General features: G+C 43.9%; 1 protein-coding gene across 4 annotated transcripts in view; it reads right to left on the bottom strand.

The window, feature by feature from the left end:
* The window catches only part of RREB1 (ras responsive element binding protein 1), a 125,360-nt gene that overhangs the window by 36,068 nt on the left and 66,769 nt on the right, over positions 1–22,523 (bottom strand). For 3 of the 4 annotated variants that reach the window (XM_076330494.1, XM_076330498.1, XM_076330496.1), the window contains 2 exons: positions 4,898–5,042; positions 3,577–3,716 (listed from right to left, as the gene is read on the bottom strand). In XM_076330494.1, the coding sequence (XP_076186609.1) occupies positions 3,577–3,716; positions 4,898–5,042 (285 nt within the window). Of the gene's footprint in view, positions 1–3,576; positions 3,717–4,897; positions 5,043–14,138; positions 14,350–22,523 lie in introns of those variants that run through there. The other variant, XM_076330497.1, reaches the window with a different exon arrangement.

The raw sequence follows: 22,523 nt of genomic DNA, 5'->3' as shown, positions 1-22,523 counted from the left end.
TCCCCGCTCAGGGCTTTACATGAAAAGCAGTACTGGGGAAGACAATGCGGGGTGTCTTTTCATCTGACTTTGAACAGCTAACCCTGTGATTTAAAGTTGTTCATTTGACAGTATTAATGGCCCGCCCTGTAAATTAGCTGCTCACCCGGGGGCTGTCAGACAGCCTTACCTTTTCTGCTACTTAGCAGAGGGGGGCCGGGACAGACAGATGCTCTGGGGGTGAGAGGCTGTATTTACACAACAGCACTACAATGGCAGGATTAAAGGGCCACAAGGAAGCCAGGCAGAAGCTCCTGCACACCCCGGCACTTCGCTGCTGCTGGGGATGCATCCCCGAAGGGAGGTTGGTACCACTGTCAAGGCAATGCACGCTGGCGCATTGCTCCAGAGCCGATGTCTGCAATCATTTTCATACTAACTACTGGGGGAGCAGAAAGGAGTCGGATGTTTGCCATGTGGTTTACAAAGACGGGCACGGCTAGGCAGATTGAGCATCACTTATTTTTGGTCATGGCAAAACAGTCTGTGCTGGGCTACCTAAAGCAGTAGCTGCAAACCAACTGCCAGACCCAGAGCATCTGGCTCTGGGATGCACAACATCTGATACCTGCCTCACAGAAGTACTGATCAGGTGACTTTACTTTTACAGTACTGGCAATAAAGAGACTGAGCATGTTCTGCTCCCTGCTCTTTGTAACACAGCTGCTACGTTTTTTTGTTTGTTTGAACTTTATTTAAGTAGAGTTCTTTCTCCTTGTCTTCTATAATAGGGAAACACCAGGATTTGATGAGCGCCTTCTAACATTTTGCAGTTTGCTCTCCCGCCATGAGTGCACCCATATGCACATGCCTCCTGCACTGATACTCTAGCAAAATACTCTTTTCTTCCTCTCTTTCAATCAAAAAAACACCCCTAAGCCTCACCAAGAGGAATCATTTCAGTCACATGAACTCAGGACTGAGAATGGCATGCCACATTCAGCACATCTTGTTGAATCCTACAGTCTTGCAGAACCCTGGGAACCAGCGGATTACAGCCCCTGCCTGCCAAGGATTTTAACCCATTTCTTTTGGGATGAAAGAGTCACCTAAACAGCAGCTCAGACTGCTCTGCTTACCAGAGGATTTTCTGCTAGGTTGGGTCAAGCAGACAGCACCATTTGACTTGACTAGACTAGGACAAAAGGTGTGTTTTAAACCAGATAGGCAGGGTGTCCTGGTTTCGGCTGGGATAGAGTTAATTTTCTTCCTAGTAGCTGGTACAGTGCTGTGTTTTGGATTTAGGATGAGAATAATGTTGATAACACACCGATGTTCTAGTTGTTGCTGAGCAGTGCTTACACTAGTCAAGGACTTTTCAGCTTCCCACGCTCTACTGACTGAGAAGGCTGGAGGTGCACAAGAAGCTGAGAGGGGGCACAGCCAGGACAGCTGACCCAAACTGGCCAAAGGGACATTCCATACCATGTGACATCATGCTCAGTACATAAACTGGGGAAAGCTGGCCGGGGGGCTGCTGCCTGGGGACTGGCTGGGCATCGGTCGGCGGGTGGTGAGCAATTGCATTGTGCATCACTTGCTTTGTATATTATTATTATTATTATTCCTATTATCACTATTATTAGGATTTTATTTCAATTATTAAGCTGTTCTTATCTCAACCCATGAGTTTTCTCACTTTTACTCTTCTGATTCTCTCCCCCATCCCACTGGGCGGGGGGGGGGAGTGAGCGAGTGGCTGTGTGGTGCTCAGTTGCCGACTGAGGTTAAACCACGACACAGGGCAAGTTGTGTCTGAGTATGTTAGCTGACCAGGGAGAACCACAGCTTCCTTGTCCTGCCCTATCTCCACTGACATGTCTTAAATTGCTAAAGCAAATATTTGACAAAAACCCCCTTACCATCATCTAGACAAGCCCATAAAGACCAGCATCCCAGCATCAGCCTTAACTCATGCCCACAGAGCTTGACAATCGTGGCTTTGATTTAGGGACACATTTTAGCCTTTGTTGCTCAACATGATCAAGGGTAGCAAAATCCATTTCAGGAGAATGTTATCCAAAAGCAAGTCTCCTAATCCTAGAGAAAGAGTTGCATGAAGAGGAACAGCATGTTTGCACAGCCAGCATGTCTTTCTGCCTTGCCGCAGCAGACGGCAAAGCTGCCAAGCTAGAAGGGTATCTATTTTGTTATTTTTTATCCAGCACTCAAAGCAAGCGAATTCACCTCTCCAGTCAGGTCTATGGCATATAACTTTGCAAAGAGGTCATACATTCATAGAAGCTTCAAAATGAGGCTAATGCCAGGATAAGCCTAATATGACAGCCACTTTCTCTAAAGCATAAAGTATATGGCAAAATTATCTCAGACTCCCCTTTGTGAGGGTTGCAGAGCTTTTACCAGAGAACAAGTGTTTCAGTTTTGCTCTATAATGAAAATTTACTTCATTTACTTCAGAAACAGCAAACTCCATTTAATTAACTACTATTTGCTGGACCAAGTTTAAGAAAGAGCTTTCCAACTCCTTTCCCCAATAATTATAGCACTTACAATGATTTTAAAAATGGTTTTACACATATTTACCAAGGTTTTCTAATTAAAAAAAAATTGGAATATTTAATAGAATTAGTCCCATTTAATAGAATGGGGTGGCTCTGCTCCATGCCATTCTATTAAGAAACTGTACTCAGGAGTGTTGACACTTCAAGATGCTGAATTCTGCACCCTTCCAAAAAGATCAGTAGAGTCCAATGTCCCAAAATAAGCTTAAAACACTGACAAGCTTCTGCAAATGGACAATCTCTTTTTCTAAAATAGCAGCTTTTCTACATGTTTAAACTAGACTTAGAATATCTCTTTTATGTCTTCATGTATCTGGCTCTACATTTTTCGACGGTAAAAAACAGGAAATAAAAAAGTATCAGGAGTCCCAGGGGCAATTACTTGAACCAAAACACAACACCCAAGCACCTTCCCAAACAATTAATAACTAATTTTTCCTTGTTAAGAGAAGCTGATTTAAGCCAAAATCCAAATCATTCCCTCACCTCAACAGGCAGAAAAGCATAACACATTTTATTGAAAGTCTGGAACCAGAAACTCATCTATTTTCACTCACTCCCATGACAGACAACAAAACCTTTATATCCAGCCGCCACCTTCTCCCCAAGCAGAATAATCTCATAGGTTGGTACCTGAATACTTTTATCAAGTTTTGCTTCATGTTTTAAGCACCTTTAGTTTAACTTGTTAAAATTTTGCAATGTTGGCATTTTACAGTTTTATGTAGCAACAATGATGGGTTTGGAAGGGAGGAAGGGGTGCTTTAATTTCTTCTAAAAACATTCCCAGCTATTAACTGGCAAGATTTCCTGTGTTTGCAAAAAATAATAAAAGTAAGCCCTACAGCACCCTGGTAACATAAGATGAGGCAGAAACATTTAAAAATCTGTTCAAAAATCACGAAGGGGGGCAGTTAACAGTGCAGGGGGCTTAATGGCTCCTGCCCTTGCCCCTACCCAGCAGGCTCCCTGAGGCCACCTGGTGACCAGAAACATTCTCAGGACTATTTCTTACCTCAGCGAATTATCTGGATGTGTCTCCATGTGGGACTCCAGCCCATACTTGCAAAAAAAATCTTTGAAACACACTGGACAATGATAAACTTCCTCCTCAGCCTTCTTATCCCCTTCACCGGAGTGACCATCCTCGACAACCTTCAGAGAGAGGGGAAAAAGCCTCACTAGACCAAATTTTAAGCAACAAACCAAACATGCAATCCATTTGAAGTCCTTCTCTTAAAAATGAACCAACAGGCTTCATCCGTAACTTTGCTGTAGGCAACCAGAAATGAGTCATTTCGGCAACAGAGAAAGGGTGAGCGACAGAGTCTCCATGCATGTGTGAGAACATGCACGACGAAAAAGGAGGCTCAGCAGGAGATAAAGTGTGTGGCTAAATCACGGATACATCAGTTCTAATGAGAAACTGAGATTTGAACAACTTATAAACCTGTATGTTTATATACCACTGAACTAGCATTCCTCCCCCTTCAGAAAAGCAGGTGAGCTGTCAGCCTCAATTATTTATGCCACTAAGATACTGCCAACTCCTAACTCAAGTGGTCCAGAGAAAAGCAACGAATTTCTGCATGTTTTCTATAGCCCTCTTCTGATTACAGGGAGAAAAGCATGCACGGAAACAAGGGATACTGAGCTAAATGGAACTGCTACTAGCTTCCCATTTAGAGATAGTAAGTGGAAGGGGTCGACTTAAGTTTGGCAGCCACCATACATTTTGAATAAATGACTGAAATGCACTAAAATATTTCATAAACAAAACCCTAATGGAAATGTCTAGCCTTCAAATAAATATTTTCTGGTTGCTCTTGCAACTCCAATAATGCAGGATTATGCTACTGTGAAAGAGAAATGTACTACAGATTTTTTTTTTCTCCAGATCAAGACAAAGACAGACATAAGCTGTTGCTGCTTTTGAAGTAAACACTGTTCATTTAAAAGTTCAAATCACTATCCTACAAGACTACTATGAAGTAAGTGGGAGAAAAAAAACCTAGGGGAAAAGCTGCAGTAGCAAAAGAATAGTTCATTCTGTTGTCATCCAACATCAATTATCTAATATAAATCACAAGCAAACCCAAAAATTTAAACAATAAAGAATTAAAAATAATTGAGTTCTTTCAATCTCTGAAATTAGAAATTAATTTTCAATCTCAGACAACAGTGTTGGCTACACAGGAAAAGCATGGCATCTTAAAATATATACAGGGCTGTAACAAGACCACATTTTAATATTTCTATGCTGACTGCATGAACACAACTCCTGACAGTTTAGGAGACAGCCAGGAAAGTCTTTTGCTTCACGCCCTGTAAAGAACCTTTTTTGCAGGTGTCCTCTCCTCTCTGTCCATCTCAGCATCATGACTAAACTTCCGTTTTGAAGATAATCGCCTGCGCTTCAGCGGCGAGGGGGGAGTTGTGCTTGCTGTGCTGTTCGGATCCTTCTCATGAATCTTCATGTGCCTGAGCAGGAGGAGGAAGAAGACACTGTCAGCAGGCAAATCGGGGCAGGAAGTCCACGTAAATTTTAATGCCAACACCATTTCTAAGGTTTGCCTTTAAAGGATACCAGCAGAGATCCCATAAACTGGACTGCACTTCTGAAAGACAACCAGGGCACGATCCAGCACAGGCCCTTTGCAGTGCCTGGGACCATGCAGGGCCGCGGCAGGGAGCCCGGCAGCTCTCCCCCATGCCCTGACCCACAGCACAGCACTTGCCCTGCTACTGCCTGGCCCCATGAGCATCGTGCCTGTCCCCCATCATCCAACAGGCCCTGCTTCTGCCTAATATTGCATAGTAATCTACAGGCCCAGCCTCCCAGTCTTGTGGCGGTCTAGTAAACAAAAGCCTGCGGCTTAGCATCCACTTCTCTCAGTGCAAAAAAAGCACCCCATCTTCAGCTGGCTCTCCTTTTATAGTTTCAGACAGTACCCCAAATGGATTGGTATATGCCAACGTCAGAGCAACACTTCTTAAATACATTTGTTTCCTTCTCATCCTTAACACACTGGTGCACCCCAATATCAAATTTCAACTGCAACTTTGAAGTCAAGATAGAATCATAGAATGATAGAATCATTGAGGTTGGAAAAGACCTCTAAGATCACCGAGTCCAACCGTCAACCCAACACCACCATGCCCACTAAACCATGTCCCTAAGCGCCTCATCTACACGTCTTTTAAATACCTCCAGGGATGGGGACTCCACCACTTCCCTGGGCAGCCTCTTCCAATGTTTCACCACTCTTTCAGTAAAGAAATTTTTCCTTACATCCAATCTAAACCTCCCCTGCCGCAACTTGAGGCCATTTTAGATATATAAATATAGATATAGATATACCTGGTCACACTGTTAAGCTGCAGCAGGTTTGGCTTGCAAAACTCCATATTGCCAAAGCATGTTCACAAACCTGCTTCCCCAGGAAAACAACTATTTCTTGTCACAAAGACACTGGAAAGTGGAGAGGGACAAAACGGCTCAGGCAGCAATCTCATGAATATCTGTATACCTGACCCGCCTGCCTCTTGGTTTTACGTATCTGCAACCTGAGGAAGACACTGTCATCTAGTTCCAGGGTATTGCTCCCATGCTTCTTTTTCTGAGGACTAAAAGCTAAAATTGTAAATTTTCTTTTTTTTTTTTTTTTTTTAAATGTAGGGCCTTTAGCCTCACTTCAAATTTATAGTGCTTTTGAAAAAAAAACTTAGGCTCCTACATGCAATGGAAATTTTTGCTTCTAATAGGTAGAAATGGGAGTGCAGGAGAGAGCTGCCCTTTGTCAATATGACTAACTTCAAAGCAGCACAAGGGAGACAATGTTAATGGCATTTGGGCACATCCTTCAGAAGTCACACCCCCAACTCGGCCCAGGACCGTGCCATTTAACTTGACTGCACGCTATCATGTTCAAACATGAGAGAATGTTGTAACCTAGATGAGCCTCGTATGTCCCCGTAACTGCTTGGGTGTTATGACATAAAATCCATTTTAGTTTTAGATGCTAAGGGCATGATGCTTCAAGATAACATGCTGGACCAAACTGACCCACGGGCAGACTCTACTGGAACTGCTGAGAGGACTGTCTCCTCACACAACACTTTTTTTAACATTTCCTTTCACAATCTCTGAACCTTTAAAAAAAAAAAAAAAAGGCATCTAAATTACCTTCTCAAACTACAGCCAGGCTTCTGAGGGTGTTATGCGGGAACAGCCTCAAGCCAAAAGAACCACATGTACCACAACCGATGCAGGATTAAAACGGCTGTTCAGCTACTGCCTGCTTTCAACGCCTGGCAAGGCTGGGGCTGCTCAGAGGACCAGGTCCACATGGGGAAAAACGTGGCTTCCCCAGCCCCCCAGTAACCCTCCCAGGTCACACAAATGGTGGATGGACACTGGTGATACCTGTCAGTCACACTGTGGGAGGTTCAAGGAGGAGAGAGCATCTGTGTGCACATGTGCCCAGCAGGTTGGGCACAGCATCATGGAAACGTTGTTGAATTTGTCTGACTTCTTTCCCTGCCGATCACCCGACTGGGAGCAGAAGGAAGGTTGAAGCTCTGAGGGTTTGGCTCTCTCCAGGTTCGACAGGACCCAGGGAGAGTCGGAGTGCTGACAGCCTCCGCAGTGCCGTGAACTCCCCTGCCTCAGCCCTCTGGTAGCCCTGCCACCATAGGCACCAAAGCTAACTGATTTATCTGCGTGAATCCAGTGCCACCTGGTCTCACAAAATCTGCAGGGAAGGCATCTACAGGTATTGTACTGCCTCATTGTCTTTATTATTTTTTTGGTCTTTTTTTTCCCTCTTATGACACTGATCTAACTTCTCATGCTAGCTAAGTCAATCCCAGAGCTTCCTACGGGTGATAAATCAACAGTGGGAGAAGCAGTTGCCAGTATTCATGCAAGAATAAGGGAGAAGAAACCAGTTATTTGTTCAAAGGGTTTCTGTCTGCCATGGTTGAAGATAAAACTCGAAAAGCATCTGGGAACAACAAAACGTAGTATTCAATTGCACAGGCAAAGCAAAACCTGGAGGGTGGTTTGTTGATCTTTTTTTTTCTTTTTTTCTTGTTGGTAAAGATTGCTTTCCAGTTTCGATGAGCTCTTGAAAGTGAGACAGAGGCTTTTGTATGTGCCTGTCTGTCCCCCCACCCCAGACACACACACACGGCCTGCATGCTTAACCTTCTGGCAGCTTGGCTGATGCATAGCTAGTCTTACTTGGTCAGTTACTTTTCAGAGAGCTAGAGAGCAAAAGCAGTCAAGCTAAATCACATTCACTCAGAAAACAAACAAACAACAAAAAAACCTGCTATGCATTAAGCGTGAGACTTTTTGTTCCTATTTTCTTTTAAAGTCTCCTTTCTGCCAGTAACAAGTATGCAGAACTCCTGTTTAGTGGCTACCCATACAAAACAGCTTCCTCAGGGCCGAGTTCTTTTCTCCTGCCATTTGTCCACCTGTTGAACTCTGCCTGTTTCGATGGAGCTGCTGCTACTTCAGAGGGGTGCGATGGCACATCCACAGTGTACCAACAGGACAAACTGTTGAGACCTCCAGGTTAGTGCCAGTCCAGCCTGGCACCTCTGCCTGGCATGACCTAATGCATGCAAACACACTGGCTCCTGCAAGTCCCAAAAGTAGTTCAGCCATATTTGCAATATAATGTATGCTAGTAAGGCAGGTCTTGCTAATGTGGGTGCAGCACCACAGTGACAGGGCTTTGCTATGTCTGGTATTAAAGTCATTGGCTGCCCCCAGCTTGCAGTTCTCCTTCCTGCAACTTGCATGCTTTTGCCATGCCCCAAAAGCGAGAGCAGAATCCGTACCCACAGCAAGGAATGTGGTAATCCCTTCATGTTTTAGTTTTGCATATTTGAAAGGAAGCAGCCCGAGCTATTGAGCTATAAACAGGAAGACACCCTGACTGCACCTTTGACTTTTACTGTGTAGGTCAAATATCACAGCCACTGTGATAGCTCTCTGCATGTGATCATTAAGGAAAAAAGAAAAATCCGAAACCAAAGCAGCAGGTTCCAGAGTTCTCAAGGAGAGTCGCAACCTGTCCACGTTACAGCCAGCAGTTTTGTTCCTTTGGCAGGTTAAGCAAGTTTCACTACATCAAGTCAAGGGTGGAGAGGAAAAAGATTACTAGAGCTACAGCCCAAGATAAGCGGGAAGATAAAGCTGAGCAGTACAAAGGATAGACACAATCTTCATCTCTCTCTTTTACTTTGCAACATGGATGTCATTCTGCCTGGAGAAAACATTTATCACCCAACTTGGGTTGAACTGCAGCAGATGCCAAGTCACATCCACATCCACAAGCTTTCTTTTAAAGTTAAACACTCCCTTCACCAAGGCTTCTTTTACTTAAAAAGTTTCCTAACTATAACTGGGGGGGGGAGGGAATATTTGTGTTGCCTCATCCTCCTTTAGAAGAGTTTGCCTTGATTAGATCTTACATGTAACGCTGAAAATGCTCAACCTCACTGTTTAGCCTGCCAAGATACAAGGAGAACAGGAAGAAAGCTGTGCTTAGAAGTTATTTTCCCATTGTGACTATAACAACATATTTTGGCCTGACAACACTGGCATACTTTGAATACGAAAGCCAGGCTCATAAGTCAGCCTGGCTTTCACCATCTTACAATGATAAAGGAAAATGATAGGACATTCACCAGTTCCAAAAAATAATGATAAACACTCAACACTTTAAGTGAGAATGTAGTGCAAAAAAAAGAAGGGCAAAATAAGGACATGCACAGAAATGCTCATATTCAGCCACAGATGCAAGTTACAGTAGCATGTGCCAGCAGCTCTGAAGTGACCACTACTGCAGCTCATAAGAGAGCCAGAGCCACAGCAGATGAAACTTGGCTTTTTTTTCTAATTTAAATCAATGAATTGTGGCTCTGAGCCATCCTACAGAGCAACCCAAGAACAGCAGACAAGCTCAGGAAGGTATAGAGCCCTGAAACCTGCACTTCATATGGTGGTTATTAGTCTCCCCAGCATGCGTGCAAGTACGCATACACTTGGACAGTACTGAGGGTGGAACACTAAAATGCAACCACGATACGCAGGATGAAAGGAAGGAGATAAAAATTTGAGCTTAATATTAGGGAGGACTCCCTTGCACTAAGTGCTAGCTAGCCTTGATTAACCTCTCAGAGAAAGTGGTGGAACTCTATTTAAAATGAGACCAGACAGAGAGCCAGAAGAATTTGCAAAGAATAATCCCGAAATGGAAAAAGGAAATTAAGTCTTTTCCAAACAAGGTCTGATCCACCTCTGAACTAAACTCTTTAACGTTTAAGAACTGCTATGCAAAAAATGCAGATAACTTGCTACACACCATGCTTTTCACAGCACAGCTGTACGTGAAACAGCTCTCCTCGTAATCTCTTCCCTCCCTCTCGCACAAGGAATTTCACAGGTGAGCCAAGGGGATCCAACTGTGCTACAACTGTGTGCCAGTCAGCCCTCCCGACAAATTCACATTTTTCAAGTGCTTGACTGCCTTTCATTCCATCCTCCTGGTGAGAATCACCTTCCGCTTCCCCTCTTCTGCCACAACTTTCCTCTCCCCTCTAACGGTCACGTGAACAGGATGACTAAGATGATACTGCACAAGAATTCCCCCAGCTTCTTTCCTTTTTTTTTCTTTTTTAAAACAAATGGGTAGAAAAAGTTTTCAGCCCCACACCGTAATGCAGTGTGACTTCAGAAGGGTTACTATTCCACCAGAACAGTAACAAGTGAATACTTTGCTACTTTACATTGAAGAAGAGAGGTTTGTAATAATAAACAAACGCAGAACTCGAGTGCCTTACTCCTTTTTCTCCCCGTGGATGGTGTTGGATCAGTGCCTATGGGAGGTGACTCATAGGAGGGGGGAAAAAAAAGGGCATGTGTCCTACTGAAGTGACATGCAGCTCCTGCTGGTCACATCCCAGTCTTTACCACATCTCAAAAAAGGGCTGCTGTATTTTCTTAATGCCGAGGGGATTTGCACTTTGATCATATAAGCTTTCTGGAGGTCTCGAAACAGGGCAGCCTACAGCTTCAATGCCAAAACCAGAACGTGGGCAGGTTTTGACTGGCTGGCTCAAGGCTAGAATGAGGAGTCAAAGCATCCTGAAAGAGGCAATTGCAAGACGCAGCTGCTCCTAGCTCCGGGTCCCACTGAATTACGAACAAAACCAGGAGCTCCTGCTTTGCATGCAGATAACCTGATCAGCGCCACTTTGGCTCTTGGAAAGGAAGCATCCCTCAGCATGCATGGGAATCCCTCACCTCACTCTGGGGAGAAAAACCACACCATAGTTGCACCCTGCGTTTCCACAGCTGCTGATGTGCTCCACATGCCTAAGAGAAAGGGCCTGCCTGGCTCAGAGACCCAGGCAAAAGGAAGGTGTGGAACAAAAGGGTGTATCTGCAGCCTCTGAGCAGGGTCCAGGGTTAAGCCTCTCCCTTGTAACTATGGCAGCACAAGCATTGCTGGCTTTCAGTCAAGAGAGGTTTATGCCAGGTAGGTCTGATTAGAAGGAGCAGCATGTCCAGAGGGGGAGCAGCAAGCAATTTCACTGAGGCCTGATTGGGAAAGTCCCAGCATCTAAATCAAGATTAATTCTTGAGCGCAGGATCCAGTGCACGTATAAACACCCTCCTCCTCCCTCACGTCTCCACGCCTGTGGAAACGCAGTGGGGAGGCCAATGAATCTGGGCATTATCAGTCCAGAGAGATCATCTGATAGTATCGAGTTCAGGTTCTGGCTTCATATCCCACATTTTATTCTAAGTTTCTCCACTTTACCACTAGATGTACCCTATACTCTACTGTATTGCACATGGCTGTTCCTCATCTCCCTCGTGATTTCTGAGCAGTTTGGTATCAGAATCAAGGGAAAGATCCTCATACATCTGATGCTTATCTAAAGACAAGGGAGCCACACATCCAACCACTCAGAGACTAAGAGTAAAAAACAGTGCTTTCCATCCTTCACCTTATTTAAATTATTTTTTTTTTTTTCTTCTCTCAACGTAAAGAGCTACTCAAGTTCACCAAGCTAGTCTGGGAAGGACTGAGCTGGTCAGATGCCTGAAGTACAATTTAGCTGATACAATTGCTTTACCTCTTCCACTGTTTTCTTCCCTGAGATCTTTCATTTACATTGCTACCTTCAAGTAACAGTAAATAATCTCCAAAGAATCAAAAAAAACGTTTTCAATAATTTACAGTGAAGAAAAAGCATGTCTATCATTCAGAAAACAACCAAACATCTCTGTTTTTTTTTAAAAAAAAAAGTCTGCTTTGTCTAAGCTTCAACTTCGTGCCACCGTATCAGAACCAACAAAAGTGCAGGACGCATCCAAGACAGGCTGAAATTTGGACCATGACGTTCTTCAGGCCCCACGGAATGAAAAATGGCTCACAGAGTAAGAGAAGGCGGCCTTCAAAATTACACTGATAATGTCTCTTTTGAGAGATTTCTAGGTCACGTCATCTTTGTCACTGTTTTTGTTACATTCTGCTTAACAAATGTTACTTCAGCCCAAATTGTCTAGAAATGTAGGAAAACACAGGGAACTCCTCTTCAAAGCTTCTGCCATTTGACATGCATGGGAAGTAAACCCTAAACAAACAGAAAGTGAAGCAGCAGCATTTTTAGGAGCAATCACTTAATATACTGCTGCTAACCCCCTCCTTAAGAGTCTCGTGAATATGACTGGAACTTAAGTCAAAAGTGCAGTAACATTATACCCTTGGGTTAAAGAGTTTAGTCAGTTGTTTGTTTGTTAAAACATGTAGAGAATCTGTATTGACAATGTATTTCCAGTGCTAATTACCAACATCACCCACTTAAGAGAGCAATCCACTCAGCCTTTGCCAGTTGTAATCGCAGGAACCAGAAAGATGCAGGTAATTTTGTAGATCAGACACGATCTGTACTTGGACGAGTTTCTGTTTGTCTTGTCTTCTTGGCTTGTTTGCTATTTGTATCCTCAAAAAATCCCAGAAATGACCCAAAAAGCCCTCAGACACACATGCACACCTCACAGCAAGTCAAGAGACATTCGAATACCAAAAAAACAACCATTTGGGAAACGCCCTCTTACAACTGCGGAGCAATCTCAAAACAAATTTCAAGTACCACCAAATATTCTAGTGGTAATCAGTGTTGAACGCTAGCATGGGATAAACAAAATGAAGCTGAACAGCAAGAAATCTCCATGGCTATGCTAGTAAGAAAGCCATTGCAAAGCGTGCAGTGAAAGAGCAGGGTGGGGCGAACGGGTCCTAGGAAGGATCAGATTGGGAAGCACTGACTCATTTTAGCTGCATGTCTGCAACCAGGCACAGCAGGAGATCCCCCAGCTAGCGCTCCCCACGGCACCCAGGCGCTGCAATCTTGTCGGCGCAGCGGCACGGCTCATTATCCTCATGGAGGCCCCAGCACTTATTAGCTCTGTCTATCAGGGCTAACACGGCCCTGGCGAGCCTTCCCACATCCCCTTGGCATCCCCCCGGGAATTTCTGCAGCCCAAGGTGCCACACAGACGTGCCGTAAGCATCCCCCGAAGTTCAGTGCAGGCTGCCGCGCTATCTCCCTGCACAATGAGGTTCTCCTAGCAAAGCAAAAATAGCCTTACAGCGGGGCGGCAGACAGCATCATTAGGATGACATGAGCATTATTATTTAGATCCACCAAGACTAGCTGGGTGCGCTAAGGCTGCAAAAGCCACCTGTGATTACATTCAAATGACAGATTAGAAATCCCTTTTCAGTGCTACCAGGACAGCCTGCAACATTAACCAGTGCCATGCAGCTGCCAATACATGATACCTAAGGATATACGATACACACACATGCACACAAAGCATTTTGTATTTTTATCCTAGAGCAAAATTTTGCTTTGCTGTGAATAAAGGCAAGTTGTAAGCATGAGTGAGAGGAAAGATACTGATCTACGAATCCAAAGGGGGGGGGGGTACCATTTCTGAATAATTATGCTGTATTCACATTTAAGCAACTTGCTACGCAGAATCAGCAAGTTCAAACAGGCTGAGATTGATAGAACTGCATTCCCAGCTTGGCTCAAAGTTACTCCTGTTCCCTACCAGCAGCGTTGTCAGAACACCTCAAAGGAAAAAAGGGAGACAAATATTTGCCTGATGATGCTGTGACAGGGAAGTGATTCAAACCATGGCTCCAAAGCAAAGCTTCCCAAAGGACAGCAAAAGAAAGCACTCATTTGCAGTTCGCATCAATCCTTGCATAAGGCAGGGCAAAAGAGGAGGGAAATGCAGTGTGAGCTTCCCAGTATCACTTCACCAAACTGCCTGCCCGCAGTCTGCATTAAATTCAGAGCAGACCTAAATTAACAATGCCAAATACTGCAAGGAGACTTCCAAGCTGTAAGAAACTCTTTCATAAGGGACAGTATTAAACAAGATCCTTCTGAAGCCCCTGTACTTCCTTAAGCTTGGAGATGAAAGTTTATTAACAACAATAAAATTAAGCAGGAATGAGATTTTTAAAAGTGTACCAAAAACCTGGCCTGGGACATTCTGAACTGCTGTTTTCTTTCATCTTTTTGTAAATTTGTGGTTTTCAGTCACGTCCTTTAGTTATCACGGTATATAACCTTAGTCAATTACTTCATTGCTGATTTTTCAGGGAACTTCATCTTCAAAGAAAACAAGTGTTATTACACGGTAAGGACAATTAAAGCAGTTTTAAATTTTAGCATCAGGGAAAAAAGGGGGGGGAGAGAGAGAGAAAATTAGAGAAAGGATGTCAGAAGGGGGAAAAGTTTTATCCTTAAGAGCAAACATGGTTGAAGAAGTCCCAGGTACATCCTGCCTCCCCCCCAAAACCGCACCCCTTTACCAACCAAGCAAACATAAGCCCCAGCTACTTCCCAGAAGCAGGCAAAGCCCTCATGCAGTTGCTTAGCTCTCACACTCCACTGTTGAGCAATCCTGATGGCACACAGCACAGAACAACTTGCTGCGTCACACAGCTCAAGGAGGAAAAAATAGACGGCCACAGCAATGCTGGGGACGCTGCGCAGATGGAGCCGATACCTCCCCCTGGCACACACATACACATGCACACATGCAAGCAAGGAAGCTGCACCAGATAAGAGAAGCACATCTTCGTTAAAGCAGGGTCTCCACATCACCCCGGTATCAGCAGTCACCAAGTAACTCGAGGGGCGAGGAAGCAAGGGGTTATCACTGCACACACACAAGTTGTGCAAACTTTTCCCAGCACTGAGGACGGCATCCTAGCAAAAGAGGTTTCACGTGCTCAGCTCATTTCCTCTCCTGTTCCTGAACATGTGGTCCTCCTTCCTCACCAGCAGTGATCTCACAGCATTCCCCTGTCGAGCAGAGAAGCACTAGGAAAAGGTTTCATGTCTTGTTACGTGTCTGTTTAGTCAAGTGCAGTAGCTGGAAAGAGAAGTCCCCGCATGACTTGTGCTACTTTACAGGAGTTTGGGAACCTTCACCCTCAAGTGAAATTAATTTTGGTGCAGCCCATGAGCAATATGGATTGCTTTACTCTCTTTACCCTCAGTCTGAAACTGTCAAGCAAGACAACACATTGAGGTGGCTTGATGTCAAAAATGAGCCAGACAGAAGTTGTACACCTCCTCTGTTTTAAGACATCTTTCCACATGAAGGACTGGAGAGCCCACTCTGAGGATTTACCAAAAGATCGCTGACTGTTTAGAAAACTTCAGCTAAGAGAGAGGCTTAAAGAACTCAGCATATCTATAGATGTCCTCAAGAAACAGAAAGCAGTATTTGCATACTGTGTTATTTACCAGTTGTATAATGGCACTACTACTTTATAGACCGTGTCTTTGCCTAAGCTGTGCGCGTCATGCAGGTGAGCATCATGGCTCAAAAACCCGAGTGAAAGGCCCTGGCTAAGCCCAAATGCCAAGATTCCCCTCACCGGTTTTTTTTACAGCTAGAGAAGTTTCCCCAAATGCTGACAATCTACTGTTAACGAATAGCCTATTTTTAAAAAGGGGGAGAAAAAAAGAGGAAAAAACCTGCTGAGCCTGAGAGGGGGTACATTCTGCAGTTTGCTGGTTCCAGCATGCTGAATTAGAACAGGTTGAGCAGGTTAGATACTGGGGGGAGAAAAGGTAAAGCTGGAAGACATACATTAAAGGTGGAACAACTGCAATCACAAATGCAGTTTGAGATAGACTTTTTCCTCATTCTCGTGGGCCATATACTTGGCCCAGGAGTCTTTTCAGACAACAGGAGGAACAGAGTGAACACACATTCATTAGAGAAGCGATGCAAGTATTTCTGACGTGCATGCACAACAGGCTGAGCAAAGATTACCTTAACTCTCCCAGCAAACTTTCTCACCACCAGCATTTTCTACACAGAATCACCCAACCGAAGTACAAGCTAGAAGACAAACCACGAACCGAAATGCCAACAAAACAACACGTTGTTAACCTTGAGAGCTAACATCTCTGCAAGAATCACCTTAATGTCAGGCTTATAGCAAAGTACTAAAAGCACCTCAACTCCCCGCAAAGATCACCTGGATTTTCTAGGACCTGCTAAGTTAAGGCTTGTATTTATTTTGTAGCTCTTCAAGGTGAGAAGGGGAGGTAACATCCCTGAGAATACTAAGCCTTCAGAGGAGGTGATGTTCCTGAAAGGGTACTTATGCGGAAAGATCAAGGTCTCGTGCTGCCATGTGCTCTGTGACTAGAGTCTAATCTGTCAAGTGGCTTGTGTTCATTTGAACTGTGACATGGGTAACAAAGCAGCACTAAGCTACGCTCAATACGTTCTGTTATACGGAGATTTATGTTGTTGCCCGTGAGGAGGGTGGTATTACTCTGCTACGTTGGACCACCTTCCCCTCGGCACAAGTCGCACCAGAAACCTAAACTTACTGAGAGCAGCGTGTCCCCTTTTTTTGCCTGCAGAAAACCAAAACATAAAAACCGACAACCTTACAAAGTACAGGATCCGACTTAGCTATTACTTAAAGGCAACACACACAAAATCTAGGACTGAAATGCACACTGACGTCCTTCTTATGTTTAGGTACTGAAGAGCTCTGGAGATGCAAGTATAACGTTCCTCATTGTGTACGCTTCGGTTCTCAAGAACAATGGAGCTAATTAAGGTCAGCATATAAATCTTAACTCTGCACTTCCTTGCTTCGCTTGATTCTAATCAGATCTCAGCATTCATGTTTTTGTGTTAACTTCCTTTGCTGTTCTTTAATGATAACTGAAGGGGGATACTGTCCAAGGCTACAAGCAGCTTGTAACACGTCTGAAATCATGGCATCTCCTTTCGGCTCTTAGCTCACAGAGGTACTGTGGCACAAGAGCTCCTTCAGAGTCTCTTACCGCTGAAGATATCCATGGAGGGGTTTTTTGGAGCACCCTATTTATGCCGTCATGTGAATTAAGTAGAAGTTTACATAAAGTCTTTACAAAAGATGACCAATCTACTCAGCAACAGAGAGACAGACAAAAGTTTCTACCTGAGACCATTAAAAATACTGTAGTCTTCTAATTCTCATCAAAGACACAAAGAAACACTCTTGCTGCTATACTGCTGTTGAAAAAGCCTGACCTTTTCTTTCCTTCTTTCTTTTTTAATCTTCTTCAAAACACAGGGATCTCAGCAGAATACCAAACATTTACCTTAGATATATCTGCTGACAGGAGAAAGACAAAAACCCCTTCTCTCCACCTGTTTCCCCATCCTTATTTACAAAATGTATTAGTGAAAATGTAAGAAACATTTTTTAATTGCTAAGAAAACCAAAACAAGTATCACATCTCACTTGTCTCCTACAACTACAGTTATCAATTACTAGAAGCAGAAATTAGTCCTTTGTGTTCATTATCCCTGCTCAAGAATTAGGGCACTTGCATTTGCTGAAGCTTATCTTTCACTAGCATGCTGACAGTGGTTAAATCATCCCCCACGTATAAGGAATGGATTTGAAAGCCTGTAATACACCCTGCTTCTTCCTATTTAAGAGCACTGCCTACCAATTACTACACCGAAATAAAAGCTCCTTAAGAGATGACCAAAGAGACATTTCTATTGTGCAAGACAGTAAGAGAAGGCCTTTTCACACGCGTGAAGTGTCAATCATTTTCAGCATGGCGAGTTCCTTGGCTATTTGTTTTTAGCTTCAAGATCTTGTAGGTTCAGTTTTTCAAAGCTACCCAACATTTAACACCGAATTTCCACTTGGCCATCTTTGCAAACCACCAGAAACCAAACCCTGTTGTAATAAGGCAGTTCCTCTCCTCTTCTGGAAAAAAGAAAGCTCATCATCACATTTGGCTGTGCTCTGCTTCAAAAAACTCCCATCTTAAGCAAATGCCAGACTGCACATGCTAGACTGCAGAGATCCTATTTGTACTTAGAGGCTGGGCATTGTTATTGCACTGCACCCTACAAAGCACACACAACATACTGGAAGCGGGCCAATGCCATAAATAACACAGGAGCAATTCACAGGTGGAATGCAGGGAGAGGATGGATTCAGCCAGATCTTGAGGACACTCTGCCTACTGGATATTTGCAAAGTCACAGGCAGCCTGTACGCATGCCTGCCCAAGAAACACAGATCCATGTTAAAGAGAGAGGGGAACTCATTAAAGCATATGCATCTCAACCCCTGTGCCTTTATCAGGATCCAACACTCATCTTCCAACCAGTACCTTACAGCCTTCACCAAGCATACGCTCTTCATTTGCCAGTGAAGATGGCCAGCTAAAACATCAAGGTTTTAGCTTGATGGAGGTTACCCTCCAGCATGTGCGTTTTCTATCTTTCTCAAAAAACTCATTCAGCAACATATACACAAAGTGTTGTTTAAAAAAGACTTAATTTCAACATCAGAATAGTACCATACCCTGATAACAAAAACAGCTGTTTGTCTCTCCACAGCGCATTAAAAGAGAAGTTTGGGAAAATTATCTAGCACTGAAAATAAGATTGAGAATGAAAGTGCCTTCTTAATTAAAAGAAGAAGTACCTTCTTTGATAGGACCCTTTGTAAGCATGCTTCAAAGCATAGCTTCTGCGATCCAGATCTTCCAATTTGAGTTTCAAAGACTTCTGCATGTGGTTGTTGCATGTGGTGTTTCGCATGTGCCAAAAAAAAAAAAAAAAATCCCCAAACTTTGAGACCTGTTCCTGAGATGATGCATAAACAGCCTACATGTGCCTAAGTAGGATGTAAATAAAAAGCCATTATGAAGAATTTTGCTAGGTAGGGAGTAAGGAGCAGAAGGAGAGAAAGAAGGTGACGTTTTGGTTTCATATGAAACACTTCAGTTAGTTTGCATTACCACACTTATATGGACAGCCTGGTGAACATCAGCCATGGACACTGCAGCTTCATTTACCAAACTGGAGAAGCTGTGGCTGAAATACATATATTATCCCTTTAGCCTTTTCAGACTTGCCACAGAGCCTTTAATAGCTACCCCCTGGAAACTGGCAGGAAGGTCATTTCTCGCCTCCCTTCTGGCATTTATATCCTATTAACATTTTCAAGTTGCATGGAGAGCATGTCTTTGGCAGGGAGGAAAATGTGATTTTAAAGTGATAGGCACAGGCCATCCTCAGTCACAGAAATGGAAAAGGAGCCGTTGGCAAAGTCTCCTACCCCCAAAGGAAACCCTTTTGGCACAAGTGGAGGCATCGCCCTTCCCCCTGAAGCCTGATGCATGTTCTAATGGAATGCAACACAGTAAGTCAAGCAAAGTCTTTTCTCTACCTCAAGGTGCCTTGCTAAAGCTTACAAACCACCACCACCACCACTAAAACCCACAGCAGCAGCCTAACTCCTCTGTCTGCATTTTGGGGAGATGCAGTGGTGGAGATGGAATAAGAGGCTTGCAACCTCCTATTTGGTGGCAGAGTCTAGACCCAAAAGGGCTCCTCAGAGTCGGCACTATTCGTAGATAAACTCCCTAGAGAGCTACCGTGACAATACAGATGGAAATCTTTTGGAAAGCCTTTAGTAATTGCAATCTATTGATTGGAGACACTGCTTTGGAAATCCTCAGCTCTTTCGGAGCTACAGAAAACTCTTTATACACACACATACCCTCCTTCCATATAGTCTATGCTCCTGCTGGAGATCTGAGAACATTCAACTTTCATTTATTGTGACTGAGAGAAAGCCATAGTGTCTGTGTCTCTAGTGTAAAATTGTGAGGATTAGCATACCCTAAATTGCAGATTTTCTTATGTACTGATCATTGCAGTGCCATTCCAGTTACAGGAATTTTGAACTCAAAATTACTGTGATCTAACTCCTTCCTCCAAATTCCTAAAAAGCCCCAAGAAAACACCCCCCAGGTCCCCAAATCAGTCCCTGATGCTAGAAGGCTTGCTATTTCCAAGAAGACTTGCTCTTGCCAGTACTGGTCAAAAAGAAATCTCTGTAAAAAACTCAGCATCGTCTTCAGCTCTCCTCCTCAAGAGCAATTCCTGTTCCTGATACAAGACACTAACAGATCTCCCAGTTATTGTACCAGATTGCAACAACCCTCCGCAAACAGTAGGAGCAGCACTGATACGGAGGCAGTTAGCTTGATGGCACATTCGGAATGAGAACGAGAAAATCAGCTTTTCACGCTGGACATTGAGCACTCTCCAGAGACCTTTGCTCTCTCCAACAGCGACTGTACCCACAGGAGGCTCAGGACACTCCTGAGCAGTCTGGCAGCTGTAAGAGAGTTTTCTGAGATGCCCCAGGCTCACGGTTCCCTGTTGAAAATCCTGGCCAAGAGTCACCCTGGTCAGAAAAGGAAGCAGGTTTTAACCTCTTTTTCTGAATGGTGCTGCACAAGAGAACCTTCCCCCTCCACCCCTGTCTGCTGTGCCCATTCAACTTGACTTGTTGACAAGGAGCCAAGGAGCACAACAAAAAGAAACTGGACTTTATGTGAGCGTCTATGACTCATTTACAAATGAAGTGTTGCATGTATTGTGGGAGTCAGGAAGGGCAGCATCAATTTAACAGGTAAGGAGTACACGCAACACCCCAACACAGCTAGACTTACCCAGAGAAAAGATGGGCAGAAAAGAGTGTTCCCACTCCACAAAAAGTCTGGCTATTGCAAAAAAGTTTTGCCCACATGCAAAGAACTGCAAATAAGAGCTCTGGAGAGTCTTTTCTTCCCTTCACTTAATAAAGTGAGGGAGAAGAAAAATTACTTTCTATGGAGAAGACGGGCACCTGAGAGTGTAAAAACAATGATATTTTCTAACCCAAAAAAGCAACCAAAACTCCTTCCCTCCTCTGCTCAGCTGAATGTCTAATGACCTGACTGCTGCGAGGTGGAAAAATGGATCAGAAATTTCATCCTCTGCCGGAACAGTAATAAGTACTCCTATGGCACATTATTTCCCTTGACAAAACCATTTTGTTGGACTTTTTACCCTAAAAGGTCTTTTAAAAGTCTGGATTAAAAAAATAGTATAGACAGTTAAATAAGAGCCAGAACAAGGCAGAGGGGGAGAAAGAGAAGAGAGGATGGATGTAGTATGTGCCTATACATTTTTTTCCCCCTGTTCAGATACTGGCAGACTAACGTCTCCCTCACTCCTCTCTCATGCACCAAGCTTATTTGATGTAAATGCAGTAATACCTGGGGAGGCTCCTGCAGGACCTTCACAAGCTATGTTGATTCTTTAGCATCACATTCACAACTTTCTGCTAAGCCTACAACTTCTCTCTCTGATCCCACACTCTGTGCGATGCTCCAGGGATACCACCATGCTGCCTACCAGGGGCACGTTAGAAATCTTATTCTTTGCTGGTTTGGGGATTATATCTGTCACGACTTAGATACCGTAGCACAAAAATAGCAAACAATAAACGAACTGCGCACAAAAGCAGAGAAAGATGGACCTGTATTATCATCCAGCTGGCGCGGAAGAACAGACACGGCACCACCACAAGCAAGGCCTGCGGGAGTTGCACACAAGGCAGGACCTGGCAAGCAGGTCCTTGCTCCGGGATCCTGAGGCAGAAGCAGTTTTGAATGTGATGTGAGAAGCATTCAGCCACAGCACTGGCAGGCCATTGGACCTGATGCTACACTAAGTTTGAGATGCCTATGAAAGAATTTACTTCACACCATCTTAGACTAGAAATACCTGTTTCGGAAGGAGGTACCCAGTGGGCAAAATGAACATCTTCCTTGTGAGTGTGTCATAGCACCAGATAACAAATTTCATTTCACTTTGCATTTATCTTCACCTGCCTACTTGCACATTCATGCTTTCCACTTCAGCAACAGGATTCACTATTATAGTCTGTTATAGCAACAAGAAAAGGTTATTCACTGCAAAAAATCAGTGCCACAGTCCTGCTAACCACAACCCTCCTTTAGCAAAACTAGCCTGTTTCAGTGTGCTCAGGATCTTGCCTGTCACGGGTCTGGTGTCACTTGTTGCAGTGCCACCAAGCTCAGTAACAGGTTTCTGCAACGTCCCACCGAGCTGCTGCGACGTGGGCCTACACAAGGAGGAGTTTTATAGAGCAGACGGGAACCTATCAGACGGAAAGAACTTCTAACAGCAAGATTTTCCTTGCATGAACTTAGGTCCTTCTTACTGCAGTCAGTAAATACAGCACTCCATCCTGGTAACTTCAAGCAACATCTTGTTAAGAGAAAAATTTAAAACCAAACAATCTTCTCATCAGAAGTTTCTGATCTGTACTTACTTCTTTTGGGCAAATCACTGAGCCTGGCAATTCCGGCAAATTTGCTACTAAAGCACGGTAAGAGTTGCTATACAGGGAAACCCACATAAGCAAAGGTGACTACATCAACATCTGATAGACCTGGAGTCAAGTCTCAGGGGAAGCCTCCCTTCCCTGCTTCTGGGAG

Source organism: Aptenodytes patagonicus, chromosome 2 (assembly GCF_965638725.1).
Source record: "Aptenodytes patagonicus chromosome 2, bAptPat1.pri.cur, whole genome shotgun sequence".
Taxonomy (NCBI): domain Eukaryota; kingdom Metazoa; phylum Chordata; class Aves; order Sphenisciformes; family Spheniscidae; genus Aptenodytes; species Aptenodytes patagonicus.
This window is presented reverse-complemented; position numbering and strand designations above follow the sequence as displayed.